This window comes from Lathamus discolor, chromosome 5, assembly GCF_037157495.1.
Source record: "Lathamus discolor isolate bLatDis1 chromosome 5, bLatDis1.hap1, whole genome shotgun sequence".
Classification (NCBI taxonomy): domain Eukaryota; kingdom Metazoa; phylum Chordata; class Aves; order Psittaciformes; family Psittacidae; genus Lathamus; species Lathamus discolor.
Window position 1 is genome coordinate 31,522,524 of NC_088888.1, and position 23,512 is coordinate 31,546,035.

Genomic DNA, 23,512 nt, shown 5'->3' on the forward strand with positions numbered 1-23,512 from the left:
AAACCACAGTACTGCACCAGCTACTAAGAAGGAGAAAAATGACTGCTACTGCAGAACCCAGGACACTATCAAAGATGTGGTTTAAATATGCAGGTCTGCTGTTATCTAACAGTTACATGGTTCCTGTTTTTCTGGTAGCAGTATTAAATGTATCCTTGTAATAACTGGAATCCTTACAATATTCTAGATGTTGATGAATGTTCAGAGCAACCAGCTCTATGTGGCAACAATGCAGTCTGCAACAACCAGCCGGGAACCTACCGCTGTGAGTGTGTTGAAGGATACCAGTTTGCAGCTGATGGGCGGACTTGTGTTGGTAAGCTTCACATTTCTTAAAAGCACTGCCCACTGGGCTTTCGGGCTGTCATTCATTTCCCAGGGACAGCAAACAACTTCAGGGATCTGCACGGACTTTTAACATGAGTTGAACTTAGGACCTCATGCTGCAGGTAGTGGTACAATCTATTAGGTAACAGTAACTGAAGAAGCTGCCCGAAGTACTTTGTTTTTATGTTATAAAAATTCCCCATTCCTAATGTTTCCAAATAGGAGGAGGAAATTATTGAATGCTTCTGTCCTTTCTGTACCATTAGCTGCAGATTTCACATGGAAGTAAAATCCAAATTTGTAAAAGCAGGAAAATTAAAGTGAGCAGTTACTAATTTGTTGATATTTCACAGCATCACACATTCAGGATGAGGTAGGGCTTTTTCTGCATTTTCTGCAGTGCTGCACTTTGGCTTTTGAGGGCTTTGTGGTTTTTTGGTTGTTTTTTTCTTGGGGGGGGTGGTAGGTGAGTTTGCTTTTGTTTTTTTTGTTTGTTTGTTTTTTGGGGGTGTTTATTATTTGTTTTGTCTTTTTTTGTTGTTTGTTTCATTTTGTTTTGGTTTTCCTTATCTAATCCAAAATTAAATTCAACAGATTAGACTTTAGTTACAGATTCAACCCTTGACAAGGCAATACACAGGTCTAAACCAGTGTGAGTGTGTCTTGGCTATTGCAGGCTTATTCTGAAGTGATAGGTAATCATGCTGGAAAGAAATTACAACTACAGGTCATTTCACTGTTAAAATTTGTGTGATTTGGAGGAAAGCTAGCTGGTCTGTTGATGAGCCATTAAAACTTCAGTAGTTGTCACTGAATTAGTTATTTAATTAAAAACCATTTTTTTCTGGAGGGAGCCTGAGTTAATCTGTACTTGCTGGACTAAGGTTGTCCTAGCAAGGGATAGTTTTTCCTGTTTGCTCTGTTTTTCACTGAAGTTGTAGAAATTCCATTTGGTGTCTGGCAGAATTGCAAGATGATTGTGTGTGGTGTATATTGAAAGTGAATTTTCCATACAGAAAGAAAAAACATAAACTTTACACCCTGGAACATTAATCTGATTCTTTCTGGTGTCATTTATATTGCAAATATCGAAAGCTAAATAAAAAAATAATCCACAAATGGCAGCTAGAAGAGGGGTAATGACTCTCCCGCTACAGCTGCAACTGTCAGGATAGGATATAGATTAGTTTTCTTTCTTTTTTTGTTAGACTTTTTTGTCTGTTTGCAACCTGATAGTAATTCTGTACTGATAAAACCTATACACACTCTTCCAGTACCATTGGACCAGTTCCTGTTTTATTTGGAAATAACTGATAATAGGTGAGGATTACATTTGCTTCTGTTGTGACTGCTTTGTGGTAGAAGTTTAGTTACTCTCTGATAAGCTAAGGCATTCAGTTCTTTCCTCATTATAGCCAAGAGTGTTCTTCAGTTAAGACTGAGAAGCCTTCATCTTTCAGCAGAAAGTTGCATTGCTCCCCTTAAAGTGTGGCTTTACATGCTGCATATTGCATTCCATCACAAGCCCCATTTCTCTACTTCAGTAACAATTACCATTCACATCTGTTCACAGTGCACCCAAGTTTCCCCTTTGTTGCAGAACAGTTGGAAAAAGCAACTTCTTCTGCCAGGATGGTGGAAGGGATAGGGTGAGATGTGTAAGGGCAACTGTATGTCCTTTCTGTTATGCCCACCACTGCACTTCTGTCACTTGGATCTGAAAGCGAACATTCCTCCCTCCAGCCACGACCATGCTGGCTTCACTTTACCACTTTTTCGTGAAGTTAATGTGTCACACTTCTAACAAGTACTAAGTAATTCCTTGCCCAGCTTGAAGGACTTCAGTTTGATCCCTTCTTTCTATCAAAACCAAACCTTGCATCTGTAAGACTGAAGAGAACCAAGATGAGCTCTAGTTTCCCAATGGACTGAAAATAAATATCATGGTAATCTTTTTCCCTTTCCTCAGGGGAGGATTTTATAACCTACAGACAACTTGAACACCAGAAGGGGCAACAGTTAACATCTTTGTGCTTTTGCAGGTTACAATGGATACTAACTCTGATTCAGCTTTTCTGATACTGCAGCTTTTTCATACCAGCTGTGAGACTTGCTGGATATCTTTAGAAGAGAGTTGTAAATCAGTCCTGTTCTCCTTTTTGTAGGCTGAGGAACAGGAAGATTTGGGCCCTCCCTTTGAGCTCCAACTCCCAGTATTATGCATTTATAGTGCAGCTCTGAATAGATTATTTTGTAATATAAAGCTTTGTCAAACAGAGATATAAATGATTCTAACAATGATGTAATCTCCTCCAGAGAAATGGAAAACACAACTGTTTTCAGATCTGGCTTTGATGGTAGATTTTTGTTATTTCCCTGCTGATAGTGTGGCAGTTCATGTATACATACTGTGATGAAAGGAGAATTGTGGAGTCTTGTCTTGGACCCCTGTCAACTCCTTGTAAGAACTACGTAAAGAAAGCCTTAGTGGATTCTCTGTCACAGCAGCTGGAATTCTGTTCCTAAATGTACACACTGCAAACTCACCTGTTTCTGGGCCCAACTTTTCATAGTACTTTGCCTCCTATTTTAAATACTATGGTTTCCTTTCCTCTTCTTTGACATAACAGGTAAGCATAGGCAGGGCTTCAGTGACTACCTGAAATAATATGTGTGTAAAGCAGTGCAATACCTTCAAAGTTACTGCTGTCAACAATGAGAAAGTTCTGAAAAGCTGCAGGATTGGTCCCAGCTTCCACTGTTGGTCAAAAATCTCCCCAGCAGTTGACAAATGTGTTTATCTGCTATTGAGTGAGTCACAGCTCCTATCTGTTGCCAAGTGATGACAGCCCTTGGTCAGTGCTAGATGAGCGTAGTGGGATATCCAGTAATCCACAGTGAAGTGAACTGGCCACTCTAGCTGACACGTGAGGTATGTCTGCGAGATGCCTTACATTTCTTTATTCAGGACCCCTTATTCTAAACAAAACTGTCATGGATATTAGGATCTGTCGTTGTGGTAGCCTTTCTGCCCTGCTCAATATTAACAAATATCAAGGAGATGCTGGGGACATTAGGTTCCTTGTAAAACATTCATAAGAGGATTTAACACCAGTGAAAGGGGAGACATTGACCCCAAAAAAAAAAAAAAAAAAAGAAAAAAGAAAAAAAATCCCAATCCCCAAACCAGCTCACAAACAGCAAGTTTCCCTTGTTTCCTTTCTCTTCTGTATGCTTTCACAGCTAGTCTTCTCTCCCTAGAAACTTATCATGAGCTTTAGACTTCACAGAGGGAAATTCAGATTTTCATCTCCTCTCTTTATATCTAACCTGCAGCTGTTGAATATGCCATAAACCATTGCCAGACAGGCACACACAACTGTGACATTCCTCAACGTGCCCAGTGTGTGTACACCGGAGGGTCTGCCTACATCTGCACATGCCTCCCTGGCTTCTCTGGAGATGGACGAGCCTGTGAGGGTGGGTAGCACCATTCGTTGGGGGTTTTTATACCCTTTATTGCACAGCTTGGCTGGTTATTGCAATGCCCTATAGTTACTTGGGATTTAAAGCAGGAAATTCCATAGTTTAAATCTTTCAGGTAGGCGCTGCATTAAGCTTTTGTCCTTTCCTCCCCTCATTTTTGAGTTCACTCTTCAGTATTTCAGCTAAAGAAGGCCCAAAATGAGTTAAATGCAGAAATTGCAGTATTGCAGTTAGCAAACTAGATATTCACTTGATGCGACCCTTTGCACCGTATTGGTGTATACGAATGAGGCAGTGACACATGATGCTCAAGCTATGTAAAAAAATATATTCTGTTTCATGTCAATTGGAGTGCAGTAGAGGAGCAGCTTTACCTAACTATGTGTTGGAAATGTTGCTGGCTAAATCACACTTATCTTGCTGTGTTAAGTCTTTTCCTTGAGGAACATGGGCGTGTATTTCTAAAGTACTATGTGAGTTAATGCTAGTTATTCATCAGAACAGCAGAGTGCACAGGTTTGCCGAGAGACAGAACCTAAAATACATTCCTGCTTTCTTTTTTTTCTCTTCCTCCTTCTTTACATTTCTGTATAGACTTTCTTTCACAGAACTGTCTCTGAACTCTAACCAGATATCCTAAGATAGAAGCCTGAAAATAATATGGCAGGTTTGCACTTTAGTTTGTGGCTCTCATTTGTCCATCAGGACTAACAGTTACCTGAGATTGCTCTTTTCTTTTACAGATATAGATGAATGTCAACAGGGCCACTGTCATCCGGATGCTTTCTGCTACAACACTCCTGGGTCCTTCAGCTGCCAGTGTAAGGCAGGGTATCGTGGGGATGGTTTCCGGTGTGTGTTAGGAGGTAAAATTTTACAGTTCTTGAAAGTTGGATGGGAAATGTAATTTGGGAATTGAAGAATCTATGTTAAGTTGGCTCTTCTCTAGAACAAATTGTGTGTTGTCTTATTGAGGTCTTTATTCTTTCTCAAGTGTTTCAGGTTTTGAGCTTCACCAAACTTGTGTCAAAATCTGTATCTTGACTTTTCCATGATACCCTGTTCAATGTGCCATTTCATGCTGTGGTTGTTCTATGCTCAGCAGTTCTCAGCCCCAAGCTGATACTGTCTTTTGAAGCTGCTTTGAGTAAGTTTGGTCACAGGTTGATTTGGTTTGCTTACCCAGTAGTTACTTATAATAAAATATCCGGAATTATTGGCACTGTAAAAGAAAAGCAACAATTTCAGAAGAAAAGTAAAGGATGAGACCAACCTACTGTTGTCTGAAGTGGGATCTAGATGCCACCATGCCACGTAGAGCCAGCCAGAGTCCAAAAAGAATGGTACTCAGTTGTTTCTCTATTTACCCAGCTTGTTCCGTATTTAGCAGAAAGTTCTTCACCCTCCCACACTTCTGTTCTTGTGTTGTACTTTGGGCCTTGAAGTATAAAACTTCTGATCTTGAAGGTATGCTTAAAAAAAGAAAGTAAGGAAAGCACAAAGTAGCATCATTCAGGTCGCTTTAATTAAAAAGCATGGCAAACCCATGGGACAGCACTCAGGTTTTGCAGAATGTCAAATGCTTTCATTGCTGCTTTGCAGTATTTAATTCTGAAGCTCTAGCTTTTTCCACTTTGTCAGTCCTTCAGTATTATGTTTAACTAGCTTTTCATGCACGAATGTCCATGTGTATTTTCATTTTAATGCCAGATGAATGAAGAACTACCTAGTATTTCTGACCTGTGTCAAAATATTTAGCTAACTAACCAGCTGATAAAAGCAGGATTATTCCTCCTAGAGGAGAAACATGATGTGGATAACATGAAGCAATATCAAACCTCAAAGCTTCCAGTTCTTCAGGTAGCATTGTAGAGGCAGAAATTGTGCTCTCATGGCTGGCACATCACCTTTGTAGCTGAAACAGGTGTTTTGGTAGGCTGATACTTGAATTCAACCGATTTACTTTATTACCAGGGCACAATTTTTTCTGAGTGCATGTGATAGCATACTTTAGTGGGGGGCTTTTGTTTGGTTTTCTTGTTGTTAAAAACACCACCTTTTCATATGCAGTGGTTAGTGTGTCTACTAAACTGCTAAGCACAGTGTACTGTTTTGTAGTAGCCTTGTGTTATTTTTTGTCCTTATCCTGTATGCTTTTTTACATTCTACAAGCAAAGCAATTGTATCTTGAATGTTCTGGGGTGGGTTTTTTGTGGTTTGTTTTATTTCTTTTTTTTATGGCAAAGCTTTAATGGTAGTAATAAAATATTTTGGAGAGTTTTGTTGTATCTACTGTTCTAGTGGGTGGGATCTGCCAGGTTTTGTTAGTGTTCATATCTCTCTGATTACTTTCTTTTTTTAGCACTCTTGTACTACTAGTAGAAGACATGCTTTAGAATCACTTGTATAATTTGGTTTTCCTCATGAAAGGTATTGAGCAAAAAAAACAACTGTGCAGATTAAAAAGTCGTACTTTTGCTGCATCCTGACTGAAGTTGAGAGTAGCTGTACTGCTCTCCTAGTCTGCAGCAATGGCGGTGTTTGCAACAAACTTAGCTACTGCTCACTTCTTAAGAGAGTTAATAGAACCATAGCTGCCCTTGGGATGTCATCTGTTGCTAAAGCTTTAGTACTTCTTAAACGATATATCCAACAGTTAATCATTGCCATGAGACAGAACCAAAATACGCTTTCTGAAGCCTAGCAGAAAGCATCTTAGTTTACTTTAGCACCCAATTTGTAAAGTAAGTTGCTTCAGAATGGAGACTCCAGATGAGGCTGTACTGTATTCAGCTGTAATTAGAGACCCTTTCTTCCCCTTTTTAGCTACTAAAGCTTTGATCTAATTAGCCTCAGTCAAGTAATTTAAGTCTTTCCTGGTTGTTAATGGCATGGAAAGTTTTATTCATCGAAATACTCAGTTCTTTTTGCAGTCCCCTTTTCTAATCCATGTATACAATTCCTTGCTTATTTGGTGTCTTTATTATTACATGAAACCTACTATTGAATCATACCACTGCTGAACAGTAACTCTTGAAACAAATAGATTAACAAGTAAAATGGATTTGAATTATGCACAAGAGAAGTCTGTAGGAGGGAGCCAGTAAGTTAAGGAAAGAGTTAATGACGCTGGAATGTCCCGCTGCTCACAGCTATTAAGAAAGTCTGTACTTCATTATTTCCTCACGCTTCATTTTTCCATTTCAAAAACCCAGATGTCTGAGTGTTTCTACCCCTACAGACCCCAGACACTGTTTAGTAAACAGAAACAAATCTAGATTCTTGGAACTAGGGGTCTGATTGTTAAGTGTCATTTGCTGGTCCTCTGTATATAATCCACTTCACATGAGAAATGCACTTACCGAGGCAATGCTGTCAGTGAAAGATTATGAAGGAAAAATGAAGGGACAAAAGCAAGTCTGTTAATTTTGAGTTTTATACCCCTCTCTTCTTTTTTTTTTTTTTTTTTTGGGGGGGGAGACAAAATCTAAGAACAGCAATTACATATGGCCAATATAACTCATTGTGGTGTGTGGGGAATTAAGTAATCTACACAGGAAATTAAAAAGTACTCTCTGACTACATACTGATTCTGGACATGGTTTTGAATGACTTCTGTCTTTAGCTTGTGAATGAATGAAAACCTGTTTGGGTATCTATGTCAGATCTTTAACAATTTCTAGATGCCGTTGCAGAATTTAATTAAATTTGGTTTAGGGTTTCAGACTAAAATCCCCTGCGAAATGGAAGATGTCCCATATATCCGTTTCTCATCCTGTTTCCTTAGCCTTCCTTGTTTTTGGAAAAGTCCATAAATAATTTTCTGCAAAGTCCATAAACCATTTTCTGCAGTGCTGCTGCAAGAGCTTTCCTTTAAGATTTTGGGTACTTCTACAGGGCTTTAAGTTGCGGGTTTTTTCCTCATTCTGTTTATTTCTTCACTTACCTGAGAAATGCGTACATGTTTGGTTTTCATCTGGCTCACTTTGCATATGCATGCTATTTCCATTTCATTTTTTTCAAGTTCCATGATATATTTCCATGACTTTTAAATTCCAGATTGCTACTAGTAGCCTATGAAGCAAGTGGATGCACCGTTCTATATCTCTAATCTGACTTGTGTGTACTGTGGTGTCCATGGAACATAAATTCTTCATCAAGCCTTTAATCTCTCTGTTCCATGCTATAGTTTCTCTCTCGAGCTCTTTTCTGTACACTGGTTCAGTTTTTCATTGTCTTTTTGAACTGTGGCTGCCAGAGAATCATCTCCCAAATCGCTTTTCTATACCTGTGTGTTATTCCCTGTGTATATGCCGAGTTCTTATTTATATCCCCTCACAATGCCTATAGCACTGACCTGGGTGTTGACAGCTTATCTGCTTGCACTTACCTGCTGATAGCTCTTTTTGGTTGTGGCTTCCTAGAGGAGTCTATCTTTAGAGGATGGAATACACAGGTATTCTAAGAAGTGTAACTTTCCATTTGGTTGTGTGAATCTACTGGTTGATTTTCATAAGCTCAATTTACCTAGTGATGAGGTCCTGCTCTCATGTTTATGGCCTATTTGTCTTCCAGAAATGATGCAGTCCTCATGAGGGTATCAAATTTCTTGATAAGGAAATTTAAAACCAAGGCTAAGCTAATATGGAAACTTACTAGAAGTATCACTAGTAGACTTACTAGAAATAAACTTACTAGAAATATCACTACTTCATGACATCCATTCACTGTCTCAGGTGATTTGTCAGTTTTTAATTGTGTATCAAATTAAGGTAGCCCACACCATGGTGCTTTGTCTTGAAAATGATACTGTCCTATGGGTGTAGGTAGAGTGCCATAGGGAAACACAAGCTATTGGATCAGCATGTTACCCTCATCAGCCAAGCATCAACTGCATTGAAAGAAAGTGAGAATGGATTTTTACTCACTTTTTTAACAACCTCTAATCAGTAATGTTGAAACATAGATACTGAAAAATATTGAAACTTGGTCCTGCTGTTCGTAAAAGGCTGTTGCCAACACTACCTTACTGCATTACTGAAGATAACCCAGGTCTTGCTCTTACTGTTTGTTTCATCTCTGGCAGTATGAACTAACCCTAGTGTATACCATTTTTCTTATTATTGGCATGATCATTTGGCTTGACTTTCCAATGTGCGCTTCAAGACTGGTAAGAACCTCTGAAAATCAGGGCTGGTAACTCATAGATAAGGAGTCTTGGAATAGGCTTGGCTTGGTTTCCATTTGTTACCATCAGGTAAAGTAGCAGATCTAACAGCACCATTACACCCAGTAGGTGTTATCTGCTCTTAGCTCTACCTGCTGTAGTTGATGGAAGTGGGTTTTTTTTCATGCCAATTAAGGGATCAGAGAACTGACCTTATGTTAATTGTTCTGTATCTTTGAAGTCTTGACTGGATGAAATATTAATGTATTTATACTAAAGGAAGAGCGCCAAGAAACCTCATTTAGGCTACTGTACTGAAGGAAAGGAAAGTTACTAACTAAAAAAGGTTGTATCTAGAAAGCTGGCTTACAAAGTAGCCTTGCCCTTGTACTACCTAGATATGTGCCAGTTCTTGTTAGATATTTTAACTTGTGCTGTTAGCTCATCAAGGCAGGGAACGTGTTTTATTTTCTGTGTCAATCTCATCTTTCCAACTCTATCATAGCTAGCCTCATCTCAGATGGTTAATAACTGGAATTTAAAACTTACAGAATTGAACCATCTTCTCTTAAACACACCGAGTAAAATGCATTAACTGTATAAGCAGACTATCCCAACCAGATGTCATTGGTATCTCAGATTATTGTGCCTTTATTGCTGCATAGGCTACAGCACTGGACTGGGATTCAGCTTGCTTTTCCTTAGGTGTCTCTAAACTGTAAGCACAGTAATTCTGCTCATGATTCAGAGATTAGAAGAGAAAAAAATACAGGGTGGATTCCAAGTGCCTGGTTTGGACTGTTATAACTAGCTTAGGGGTTGTTTTGATTTATAAATTTTAATATTGGCTAAATTCATGTTAGCTGAAAGGAGTTTAATGTTGAAAGATGGAGTTGACACAGATAAATAAAGCCAGTACTACCATGTTCCTTTCCAGAGTATTTCTTCGGCATGGATTACTTATCACACTTGATACTGTTAAAAAAGATATAGCAAATATAAGACGCTCTCAGGAGCACAGAAGCGTAAAACACAGAAGTTATCCCTAAAAGTGAGTGGCAATAGGGTATTTGACATCTCTTTATGCAACTGAAAAATCAGTGTTGATGAGATTTTTTGGAAAGAACAAATCATATTTTCTGCCTTCTAGAAGCTGAGTACTAATTTTGAAAATCATTCTGCTTGACTTGTCTCTTGACTTCAGTGGGGCTAAATGCACAAGCAGGCCATTTGTGAGCTTCATCTTGGTCATTATAAGATCAGTACTCTTCAAAAATTCCATCCATATTCCTGTATAAAATCTGCAGATACAAATGTGAATATTGTCTTGAAATTGGAAAGTACACCGGTATTAGTATTATAATACTAATATATTTTCTGTATTATAACTGGGTCCTGTCTGGGCCTGTACATACTCCTTTGTGTAATTCATATTTGCTAACTCATTTTCATAAAGTTGATTTAGTCTGTGGATTAAAAAATACGTAAGCTGTTGAGTATTCCCTAATTCTAGGAGTTTCATATGGGAAGGAAAACCAACCAGCTTTTACGTTTGTTTTTATATCCCACTGAGGTGGAGCTAATAGTGTCTCTCAAAGATGACATGAATGCAGTCAAGATTTTGTTCTGCGATAAATAAACATAGGGTGGGTCAGTCTACCAATATTCTATATTCCTCCTGCTTTCTCTTGTGAGAAATGCATATAATTAGAGCTTAAAAACAAACAAACAAACAAACAAAACACCAAAAAACCCCACAAACCAAAACCTATCACAAAATTATCTGGTTGCTAGAATCAACATTTTTTACCTGTATATGCATAGTGCATTGGGTACATGAAAAGAAAATTTGAGATAGAGGCTTTCCTTCAGCCTCTGGCTTTGTAGGTTGATTCAATGCTCTCCACCACCCACATTAAAGCTGGTGCCAAATATTTCAGTTGTTTAGAGTGAGCTGTTCTCCAGACATTTATATTTCACTAATTGTGTCCAGGTGCATGAAACTTGTCCAAAGCTTTTGCTTGCATAACTAGTTTAATACAAAATAGAAGGATAGTTTTTTATTATTTGTGTGCTTTACACAACAACAGTCTGTGGGTGTGGGGGATTATCTTTGCTCAGCTGGACTCGGTCTAGTCTGAACCACACATAGCTAATGCTGTCCACCAGGCAATGTAAAAACAAGGAAGGAATAAATGGAAGTGTAATGTTAAAGCCTCTTCAGCAGGCAGTTTGTGGTAAGTATTTCTAACTGTCTGCAGAAATCATTGACAAGAACTCTTTCTCTCCCAGTGCACAGAACTCTTCAAGGTCTCAAGTGTAAGGTAAAACTAAGCCATGTTTCTTTGTCAGAGAAGGAAAGATGTTATTTTTATTGTATTCTTTTAATTTCATTATGTTGTTTTGTATCTAAAAGGGTATATTGATCCAGATAACATTCCCTATCACATAACAAATAGTACAATAAGATGTATCTTTTAGTCCAGACTATTTTGTAAAATTGAAACCAAAATAACTGAATCCCTGAATCTTCTGACAATCTGTGAAGTTAGTCTTTCCTCTGTAATCTCTACAACAACACATATGCATGTGGTGTAGCTGGTTTGCATGTGTTTCTCTGCATACACAGTAGTATTCCTTTTTTCTACGTAGCCTTAGTTATGCTCTTACGGGTAATCTGTCCTTGCAGTTCCTTCTTAAGCCCAAAAGTATCAAATGAGTGCTTAAACTTGATAACTGAGCTCTAAAAAAATCTAATATACATCAAAGCAATGAGGAGTTTCACTTCCTAGGCTCTGTAGAGGACTCAGCATCTGTCTCACGTTGTGGTTTTCTCTTGTGGCTCTGAAGGGAAACTTGACTTTTAGTACTACAAAAAATCCTTTATCCACTCTATGGCCTGGCTGATTAGTTACATTTCAAGGCCCATGGATAATCGTCAAGTGAGTAGATGTAGGGTTCACAAGCTGGACAGAATGTTCTTGCTAATGTGCCTCAGGGAGAAAGACTGGGTTTTCCAGCTTCTGTTTATGACCCTTCAGTGTAGGAAGCTACAGGGGGGCTGTTTGTTCTGTTTTAAACTAGACAGCAAAAAATAAAGTGACGTCAGTTTAGGGCAAATGAGTCATATTTACACAGGGCAGACTTCCTGATGGTGCACTGAAGGCATATGCCTTCAAGGTTTGTAACACTGCCATGCTCCTCCAGCAGTAAAAATACTTGCATCATAAGTGGTCAGTATACATCAACTGTTTATGGAACATAGTTATAATGGAAATAGTCACTGGTCTTTTTCTTTTTCGTTTTTTTTCCTTCCTCACCGAAGTGGAAAAGACCAAATGCCAACACGAGCGAGAAGCAGCTCTTGGAAGTGGAGGCGCGTTCTTCCCAAGGGAGATGGGAGTTCGTCACTTCATTCCCCAGTGCGATGAGCATGGGAATTACCTGCCTACCCAGTGCCATTCTAGCAGTGGATATTGTTGGTGTGTGGATAGGGATGGAAATGAGATTGATGGCACCAGAAGTGGCCCAGGAGTTCGACCACCATGTAAGTGGCTGAAGCACTTGTTCCTTGTAGGTGTCTTTCAACCCGGGTTCACTATCCCCCAAATGTGGGTCTTAGTCATGGCTCTGAGAAATGCAGCACTGGCTTGGAGCAATGCGGATCATTGCTGTCCCAGTGATAATACGGATCGTGCTGCAGCAATTCAGTAACTGCAGCATATGCTTTTCATTCAGCCAGGGCACCTGAACCACTGTGGTGAGCTTCTGGATAAAAATTTGGTTTTCTAACTTCTTTTCTGCCTTGAAACTGTGAGGGGTCCTGTAGTTCCTGCCCTCTGGGAGACGTGGCAAATCTGAATGTAACAGACTTGCCTCAGGAAATTAAGAATGCTCTTTCCTACATCTTCCTCACTTCAGATGCGAAATGCATCCTTCTGTGAAATAAGATACATCCTTCTAAAGAGCTGAAGGAAAGAGCAAGTACAGAGCTGAACATGAAAAGACCTATTATGTCAATTGGGCCTTCTCCGTCAGCCAAGGGGAAAAAATCAGAAGCTTTCTGCATCTAATTATAGCTATTAGTGTCTGTTTATAAGACTGTTTCCTTCTATGAAGTCTGACTATAATTGTGTCTCTGCAAATAACAAAGTTTGTTATGCTGTACAAGCTAATTTTATCCCTATCTGTTTCCTTCTCTATTAACAAGGTCTGAGCACAGCTGCTCCTCCTGTTGTTATTGGGCCCTCTGTTCGACCAGATACAGTACCTCTGCCGCCAGGAACACACTTGCTTTTTGCCCAAAGTGGTAAAATCGAACATGTTCCACTAGAGGGGAACAATATGAAGAAAAATGGTGCAAAAGCACTCCTGCATATTCCAGTAAGTAACCTACTACACTAAATCTATGTATTTTAAGAAGATGTGTAACAAAGATGAGTGTCTTATCTGTATAACTTAATAATTTAAGTTCCAAACTCAATTTTTACCTTTGATTAAAATTTCAGTATCCCATCACTTTGCCACTGAAAATTCCTGGCCTGAATAGTCAAAAGCCTAAAACTGAGATATAGAAAAAAATGCTTTGCCTTTAAAGAATAGCTCATAAGACAAAAATCTAATATTTGTGATCTCGCATGCTTCCAACAGTTCATCACATAAACTCTCACTTCCATTTGCTTTCTGACTGATATCAAAGTCTAGGAGACTTACAAGACCAGTATATGGGGAGACCCTATTTTTCTTTCTCAGTCCTTCCAGCTTTCTTCGTAAGTCTTGATCTCTTCCTGGTTTTCAGTCAGTTCTCTGCACTTCTTGGCTACAGTTATATATAGATTATTATTGTTTGGTTTTTGCTTTCTTCTCCATGTGCAGGCCCAGTGGGTGGCAAATCTTTTTCCCACATTTCTTACTACTGTCCTAAGAATCCTTTTCCTTGAGAATGGGTCCCTTCTTCTGAGAATCTATCATTCCCATCACCTGTGACACAAGCCAACTCTTCTCGCTTCCAGTTTCATCACATTAATTTGTTTTGCCCAAAGCCTGGGATTTCTGTTTTTTTCCAGTGGTACTGTATTTCTAATAGATAGCAATACCAGGTAGTATGCTGGCTGCTTTTAACATTGCTTGTGAATATCTAGTAGTCCAAATACTGACTAAATTACACAGATTTATTTCAGTAAATAGTACCACAAACTGTGCTGTGATGTAAAGGTAAAATCAAGCTTTTGTCTCTAGACTTAAGTGCTGTTGTAGTAATATAAAAATGAAGTAAAATAGTGTGCAAAATTGGTGGGTTAGGCACATCATAGAGACATGATTCTGAATCCTCATCAAATAGTCTCATTATTTGCTGATCTAGCTGAAGTAATTTCAGGAAAGGGCTTCCAAGAGATAAGATGCAACTAAATCTTCCTTAGAACTTTCAATTAAAATGAAACTTTCTGTCTCTGACAGTGTTGTCTCTGTATTGTCTCAGCATTGTGTACTTGTAAAGTGGCAGTGTTTTGCAGCTTAGAGGTGTTTAGATTTTGTAACCTATGGCACTAATGTCAGTGAGTAAGAGCATCTTGTTTAATGCTTTTTGACCATCTTTCTAAGAAGTTGCGAGTTACAAAAGCAGCAAAGGTGACAGACCTGAGAATCTATGTGAAATTATTGTTTTACCCTGATGTCGTTGTTTAAACGCAGTCAGCCACACAGTTTCTACTCCCCCCACCTCTTACTTTCCTTCCCCCCCACCCCAGCTCCTGGAGGGGTGCGGAGAAGAATCGAAAGAATGTAGCTCCCATGGGTTGAGATAAGAGCAGCCCAGTAACTAAGGTATAACACAAACCACTGCTGCTACCGCCAATAATAATAATGATAAAGGAAATAACAAGGGAAGAGAATACGATACCACCTGCCGAAATGAGCCCAACTGAGAAGAGAGAGCACCCTTCCAGGTAACAGCCAGCTACCTCCCCGGGCATGACGTGCTGTGGTATGGAATACCTCTTCGGCTAGCCTGGGTCAGGTGTCCTGTCTCTGCTTCCTCCCAGCTTCCCCTCCTCCCTGGCAGAGCATGAGACTCACAAAGTCCTAAGGCCAATCTAAACATTACTGAGCAGTAACTAAAACATTGGTGTTATCAGCGTTATTCCCAGGCCAAAAGTCAAAAACAGAGCGCTGCACCAGCTACTAAGAAGGAGAAAAATGACTGCAACTGCAGAACCCAGGACACCTGAAAGTCACTTTCATTTGCCTAGAGGAAAGAGTTTCAACTCTAAACTTAAACTCTATCTCCTTCTGCCTGGCAAATCGCAGATACATACATATTTATATGTTCTTTGTCCCTGAGCATATTCTTTTCAGCAGAATGATTTATGGAGTATTTAAGCTATTTTTTATTTTTATGACTAACTTTGCTAGAACTTTTTTGAGCCAAATGTTATTATGTGTGTAGCACTACTGAAATGTAGCCATAATGCATTGGTTGATGAATATCCAGAACACAAGTCGGATTTGATAAAAGTCCTTATTCCTTGTTGAAGGGAAAGAATGAGAGAAAAAAGTACATGAGGAATAACAGTAAAATAACAACATGAACTTTCCTTAAACTGATATGCAGGTGAAGTTGTGGAAGTCAGTTCAGTAGTGATACCTACAATGCTTCTTTGAAACGAAATAATTGTAAATGGTGTCTGCTAGTTAAAAGGGACTTGTAATAGAAAGTACAATGACTGTCAGCCAATCTTTTTCACTGCCTGTCCTCCCGATCTCCCACCTTTCCTCAAGAATTTGGGATTTTTTTTTCAGGCTTGAGACTTAGATCCGTAAGTTAGTGCTGCTGGCAAATAACTGCTGTTTAGCATAAGGTGATGTAACTTGTTTGTTGACCAACAGGACAAAGTTGTTATTGGAGTTGCTTATGATTGCTCAGACAAGATGGTTTATTGGACAGACATCAGTGGCCCTTCAATCAGCAGGGCTAGCCTGAATGGTGGGGAGCCAACAACCATCATCAAAACAGGTAACAGCACAAAACTCTTCCTCTTGCTACTCCCTAAGAATGGCATTAGACATGAATTTAGTAATAGGTACTTCCCAGCTATTGCCTGAGATATAGCATGACATGTTGGTGTTATTTGGATAAACAATAGCCAAAAAGCCTGGATAACATAAACTGAAAAAAGATCTGCTCCCTGTGCAATAGGCCTTCACTGCCTTTCTACTGCTAAGATAGGCAAGATGGCTCTCTTTAAATAAACGAACTTTAAGGCTGGAAGTGGAGCAGCATGTCAGTGAGATGTTTCTGTCCTTATCTGCAGTCGCAGGATACTGCATCTGTCAAACCACTGAGTACCTTATGAACATCACTGGTAACGTTTTAATAAAAGGTTGAGAGTTTTGAAAGATGAATCAAGCTGCTCTGGTGGTTTTAAAGCATATCTCAAGGCACTAACGTGTGCAGGGTTCAGAGTCTCATAGTCTGGGCCTTGGACAGTGTCTCAGCTCCTCACAGGAATGGTTAGAGGATATCTGTACGTAATTACAGTCTTAAGTATTGCTTATGTTCTTGCTGCATTCAGGAAAGTTAAAAAACACAAACAAATAAACCAAACCCCAAACTCGTTCTCCTTTGGATGCTTTGTCACTTCCAGGGAGGAATTTTGAGGTAGGATTTTGTGGCCTTTACTTCTCTCTACATGTGGTGGGATCTTAAGGGCTGCCACTAAAGTGGGGCAGCACAGCTAGTACTTTCAGGGCAAATCCCCAGGTCACAACATCCTGGATTTTTAAAGCAACCCAAGGCCTCACTTTCCCGCGTTGAGGAGTGGCTGTGCTATGCTGTGCTCAGCCTGGCAGCCTTTGTGTAGCCTACCTCTTTTGTAGTCACGTCTTGTCAACCATGCTGGAAAGTTTCCATGCTTCTGGCCATGAGGAATGGAACACATAGGTAGGCTAAATTCATACTACTGTAGATAGACGTTATTCCTGCTTACATGTAATGGCTACAAGATGTAACTGTGTGAAGAAGGAAGGTTATCATTAAAACCTAGGTCATGTACTGGAGTAGACCCATCATTATTCAGTGTACTTATGATCTCAAAAGGGGATGACGGATTGTCAGTTTGCTGTTGAATGGGTATTAAGTGCAATCAGAACTCAGGGTGAGTAGAGGTGCATTTATATGTTCTGTGGAATATCATCTGTGGGCATCATTTTTTTTTGTCTGGCAAGCAAGACAGATGCTGGCTAGCTGAGATTTGGTTGTCAGTTTCTCTCCTGTTCTCTGCCTGTCAGCTGCCTGCTCTGCTGAAAAAGGGCTGGTGAGCAGAGGCTAAAGAGAGGAACCCCTGCTCTCTGTTCCTGGGCTTGGGGTCAAACACTTGTAAAAGTGGTTAGAAACTGTTTCAGCTGTGACTTTCCATGCCCCTCAGTCAAGCTGTAAAATAAAAGTGAGTAAAGCCACCTTGTTCAGTTTTTGCCCTTGGAGTTGTTCAAGGATTTGAGAATTGGACTAGAGGGTATTGTGAAGTTAGTGCTTTTATGGTTTATGTCCTCTTCTCACACTCCTTCCCCTAAAGAAGTTGCCTGTGCTTTGATCCTTTACAGGTTCTTTGTCACAAAAACTTAGGAAATTATTTTAGCAAAAGTGATCAACCAGTTTTAAAACTCTTTTCTTTGGACGGGTCGAGTATCTCCGCCTGGAGTTTGTCCTTCAAAATAGCCAGCTTGCTGGGACTCCATTCAGGCTCTCAGGGGCAGTGGAAAATGGGAGCAGCTTGGATCCTACTATTGTCCTGCGAATGGAGAGCTTAAGGCCATCCCTAACCATTCCAGCAATTACAGAGCTTCATATTTCTGTCCAGCTTGAGATATTTGAAAGATGTTTTTTTCATCCCAGCATATTTAATCTGAAAGGGACTCTAACCTGTAGTGTAAGCCTGTGCCTGTACATTCACAAATGTGAAATCTCAGTTTCTGTGGGTAAAGGGTTTCTGATTTCCACTAATATTTTCTAAGATTCTGCCCTTTAAAAAGGGAAGGATATTGCTATTGCTGAAAATTGGATGTGGATATGAATTAGCTTAATGCGTGTGAGCACACATTAAAAACCTTGCAATGTATAAAATACTTTTAGAATATTTGTGAAGGCTTTCAACTAAATTTGATTGGTTTAGGTAACTCAAGATGCTTCAATGCCACATGGAAATGTCACAGGTTTTATCTGCTACAAATAACATTGTACGTGTACAGACATCCCACGATTTCTGTTCTGTTGTCTGCATACAAAGTGAATGCCATTCCTGAAGAGATGTTGAACACTGTTGCACTTTACTTTCCGTATGTTAATGGGCTCTTCAGTAAGGAGTCAGAATAAAAGAAGGTTGAATATTCAGTATTTGAATGGATGTCTTCAGTGCTGCCCAAAACCGAAACTTTAAAATTTCAGGAAATAAGAGAATGCCTCCCTCTCAGAAAACTCATGAGGATCCCTTGTTTTGATCTTTGCCTTCTCCTCCTGTGAGCTGCAGCTGCTTTCTTCAGTGCTCGTGTATTTTTGTGGAATGCACTGGTTTTTTTTATTTGTGAAAACTCTTGTGATCCAAGTTGTGTTACTTTGCAGAAACATGTTTTATTGTGCAGCCTCATCCAGTTCTCATCCATCGCTGCAGCTGTATAGCCTGTGGAGGCTTTCTGAGCTTTGCAGCTGTGGAGGCAGGTTGGGAAGGAGAGCTTTCCTCTTTGTACTAGTAGCTTATCAGCCATACATGACTATACAAGCATGTCCCCAGGGACACAGCCTGTGACTATCAGGCCTGATGACAGTATAGCAGGAATATATTTATGCCTCAGGAAAGACTGGTGATACATGAAGCCTGTGTATTCATTTATCCCTCCGCGGGGGATAGTTTTTTCTTGGCTCATTGTCAACTGGACAAAGGTATTTACATTAGACTTCTTTAAATCTCCTGGCATATAGCTAACACAAGAAAAATGAAGCAAGGAAACCAGTCAAGGAACAGGGGCTCCTGAAAATAAGTTGCAGAAGATCCTTGGCCTGCTACTTCCTTCTGTTCCTAAAAGAGACTGGGCGCTCTGCTGCCACCAATCGGTGATCTCAGTGGACTGGGGTTTATCACCAACGGCGCCTTAAAAAAGGAGGCCACTGCCATGAGCAGGAAAAGAGTAGGAACATTTGAGGGTCTGAAATATATGGCGAGGGTGGTTTCTTGCAATGACAAGTTTAGCTCCACAGGGGCAGTTGGAGAAGTACAAGTAATAGTGTGAAGTCCTTGTAACTAAGTTAAAGGATGCCAAGTGCCCTTTGCAGGACTAGAGATATAACTGATTCACTTTCTTGGGCACCTACTCCGATACAGAATTGTGAGTCAGAAGCAGTGAGGTACATCTTATTTGTTCTTTTCTGCCTCTTCAGCAATGAATATACATTTAAAATGTCGTGTGTCCAGGTTAAGTGTGGTAAGTGTAATCTACCTGTGTGAAAGAGCAGAAGTTCTCTCTGTTGATTTTAAAGCTATTATTGTGCAACTATTATTCATAGCGAAGTCACAGTAGCAAGTTTTAGCCAGCTCTGCCCAGTGTTCTGGGCCATATGCCTTTTCTCCACAAAGGGTGTTTGTGTCACATACTGTTTGTTTAATGGCTGTCAGTAAATAAACTTGAAAATCAATAGCATGCTACGGGGTCACATTGTGTCATTCTTGGATAGTTACATGATGTGTATGGATCTGCATTCGAAAGGTGGCTCTTTTCAACAGCTGGCTGGTATGAAGTGTCACTTCACCTTCTTTTGGGAGTGATTATGTACAATGCTCTTTCTTTTGGAACAGAAATCAGACTGAATTTGCTTTGTACCTTTCTTTGACTTCACTATAACCCGCACAGCCTGCCTGCTCCTTTTCAATGGATGTATGAATCTTGTTTTTCCTAGTGGCTGAATTAAACCTTACAGCTACATATTTATTCTGCATCTTTCATCTGTGCTAGAACTTACTGCTTTAACATTAGTAATGTCATTATCTGCTATTTCCTGTTGCTTTTGGAACAGCTAACTGCCCAAGAAAAACTGTGCACATACAGTACTAAAATATGTTCCAAAAAGAATTGCTCTGCAAAAACAAAGAACTGGAGCTAAATACTAATATCATTATCTCTAGTGTTTTGGAGCTTGATTATCTTGAAGGATTGCATTTGCTAAATCTAGCATAAATCCAGTTTTCAGAGACCATGTATGACAGTACCAAAGAAGAGGAAACATTAAGGATTATAAAATCCACTATAGATCATTGCCTGTTATGGAGAATAGAAAAAGATTCTGATAATCTCTATTTATTTCTCTACTATCCAATTTTTTTCTGTGCCCACCCCCCAAGGAAAGCTCACATGCATGATTAGTTGCTTCCTCATCGAACCTGTTATACTATGTATTTATGACAATTTTGTGCATTTAAACTTCATAAGGCAAACTGCATATTTGTCTTCCAGCTGACATGAAGTAGCTTTTGTTGGACCACAGCCAGAAAGCAGAAGAAAATCTATCTCTAGTTAACAGTTACACTTATGAGACTGACATTGTGTATTAGGAGTAAATAGGCACATTTTATTCTGTTTTCCTGCAGACTTGGGAAGCCCTGAAGGGATAGCTGTAGATCATCTGGGTCGCAACATCTTCTGGACTGACTCTCAACTGGATAGAATAGAAGTGGCCAGGCTGGATGGGCGCCAGCGTCGCATCCTTTTTGACACTGGCCTGGTGAACCCCAGAGCAATTGTTGTGGATCCTATGAGAGGGTATGGATATGTTGTCAAGAGACGTGTGCGAAGTTTGATTTTTATTTATTTGTTTAACTATGGCATATGTTTTTAGGCTGTCTGTGGACGATAATAGCACTAGCTTTTCCTAAAGCAACAAACAAACAGAAATGGTATGTGCATCCTCTGTCTGAGTGGTACACTGGAAGTAAAACTTGTAAAATACCTGCTAGGTAATACTGTGATATTTTGTTGAGAGGTTTGTCAAATACTTATTTGTACCTCACTTTAGGTACATTGTTTGCAGGATGACAAGTGTGGCCCTTACCTAAAAGAATATTTTTTTCCTTTTTCAAGTTTACTGGTCTAAAATATTAGATGTAAATATTAATATTTTCATTTCCATCATGACAACCCTTCTTTCTGTACATGTCATCCTTATTTATTTAAATGACGGAAGGTGTGCACATGTTACTTTTATGTCCTTAACATTTTTCTTACTTACAACAATATTCTGAGATCAGTCGCTGTCTTAATTCTTACCTTTTTTTTCCTCTTAAGAAACTTGTACTGGACTGACTGGAACAGAGAAGCTCCTAAAATTGAAACCTCATACATGGATGGCACAAACAGAAGAATTCTTGTTAAAGATGATCTTGGGTTACCAAATGGGCTGACATTTGATCCTTATTCTTCAATGCTGTGCTGGGTTGATGCAGGTGAAGAGCTGCTAAAGTCTTTCTTCATAATAGTAATAGAAGTATATCCAAATAGAAGTATATCCAATCCACAATTATTAGAATTCTGGGCAGAATTATCCACAGCCAATTAATAGCTCTTTGGGCTGCATCTCAGACTTCCTGCCTTTCTTTTTGACTTTAATATTCTTTCAATTTTTTCATTGTTACTACCGCTGTAGTATTTAGATCAGACTGTGTGAAAGCTGAAAGATTTCAATTCTGATCACAAAACTTTGTAGAAATGCAACAGGTTTGTATGTGTTTCTTGTGTGTGACTATGTCTTTAGGTAGTGTTTAGGCCTTTGCAAAACAAGTTGTGATCTTAAGACCAGGAAAACACAGTGATTCATTTAATCTGGCCCTACAGAATGTCATAGTGGCACTGTTGCAAGACCTGTAACCTAGGCAAAAGTCAGCTTATAATTGACTGAATCAAGCATTGAAAAAGCAGATCACACTAGATTTAAAGATCAAGAGGTGAAGGTTCTGCCACCAACCCATTATTAGTTGTGTGCAAGTGTCCTGCCAGTCAAAAACAACAACAAAGTGCTTTTAATTCTCATTTAAACTTTTGTTTTGTGTCTTGCTCTCTTTCACTCTGTAGACTCTGCCAGAGATCTCTTCCTGTGGAAGTGCTTTTACACTTCAAGTCACCTTTCAAGTTTTTGATAAACTAAAAAGATCAAACTCTCTTTTTCACTGTAAGACACTTTCTCCTACCTTTAAATGTATCTCCTGGTGCTATTTTTCTCTTCTTTTTCTCTCTTCCTCTCATTCCCACATTTTCTTTTTTCTCTTTTTTCTTTTCCCCTGGTTTGAAACTATTTAAGAGAAACCTGCAGGTGTTTACATTCACTAGCAGTGCTCTCTGTGTGTAGTAGCCTTGCAGGTCGACCTTTTTACACCCTATTTGCATCTGCAAGTTAGATGTTCTTTCTGCAGTCTTGCCTTCATGGCCTAACCCAGCAAGCATTTTGGGAACACTCTCACCAAACTAACTTTGCAAAAATGCCTTCCAAAGGAGGTAGAACTGGTTAGTGGCTGAAGTCTCCCTCCTGAATAGAGTCAGCTTCCACTTCAGCCTCAGGATACTGATATCTGTAGCAGGAATCTCAGCTTGTGAACGATGGCCATGGGTTCACTGGACATCTGGGTTCCTGTAAGTGTGCTGATTAGCATTAGCACCGAAGTGCTTTACCATCCAGTCTTTGGCACATGCAGAGATGTGGCCTGGGGGAGTGCTTTGAGTAAGCAGCATACCGAAGGACTTCCAGGAGACTTTACTCAGTTCATGCTTGCATGCTTATGCGTATCCTTAGTCCCTCATGACAGCTCTCTTGCTCTGGTTCAAAGGCTTCATTGTTTCACTACACCCAGGTACCAAGAGGCTGGAATGCATGAACCCTAATCAGCTTGGTCGACGAAAGATTGTTGAAGGAATTCAGTATCCTTTCAGTGTTACAAGCTTTGGGAAGAACTTATACTACACAGACTGGAGAAGGTATGTTATCTGCTAAACAAATTATGGATTGCTTTAATCTGTTCTTCTGCCTGGTAGAAACTGAAGTAGATACTACATTTTTCGTGTCTGACTTCTCACCCATTCCTGTTTTGTTGCTTTCCTAGTGAAAGATGATTCAGGGTGGGGTGGATCTGTAAGGCTGACCTATTGATGTTGCCAGTTAACTGAGTTTTCATTTTCAGCATAGTGATTTGTCCCCTAAGAAAATACTTTTAACAGTGAACATTTTTGGAAAAGGAGTGGGAGCTAACATGTTTCCCTTATGGCTGTGCTTGCTGTGTCGTAGAGGGTGGAAATGTGTCACTCATGGCTTTCTATGCCCTACATTATCTGAATGTTCCACCAGCAATAAGAAAAAAATAACTTTTTTTGCTGTCTTGCTGGCATTTTATTTGTGGCGCATTGTGTAAACCATTGACATATGATCACGACTTTAGAGTTTGCTGTATCTTACAGAAAAAATATATTTATTTTTCCTTGACGTAAATGGTTGTGTGGGCTCTATCA

The 23,512-nt window shown here is 39.5% G+C and overlaps 1 protein-coding gene across 1 annotated transcript in view; it reads left to right on the forward strand.

Annotated features, from left to right (window-relative positions):
• NID1 (nidogen 1) overlaps window positions 1-23,512 on the forward strand; it is a 47,245-nt gene that overhangs the window by 19,863 nt on the left and 3,870 nt on the right. The window contains exons 10-18 of the mRNA XM_065680234.1: window positions 188-316; window positions 3,664-3,807; window positions 4,557-4,679; window positions 12,306-12,527; window positions 13,191-13,363; window positions 15,866-15,992; window positions 20,611-20,782; window positions 21,305-21,462; window positions 22,861-22,984. Of these exons, the coding sequence (XP_065536306.1) occupies window positions 188-316; window positions 3,664-3,807; window positions 4,557-4,679; window positions 12,306-12,527; window positions 13,191-13,363; window positions 15,866-15,992; window positions 20,611-20,782; window positions 21,305-21,462; window positions 22,861-22,984 (1,372 nt within the window). The remainder of the gene's footprint in view (window positions 1-187; window positions 317-3,663; window positions 3,808-4,556; window positions 4,680-12,305; window positions 12,528-13,190; window positions 13,364-15,865; window positions 15,993-20,610; window positions 20,783-21,304; window positions 21,463-22,860; window positions 22,985-23,512) is intronic.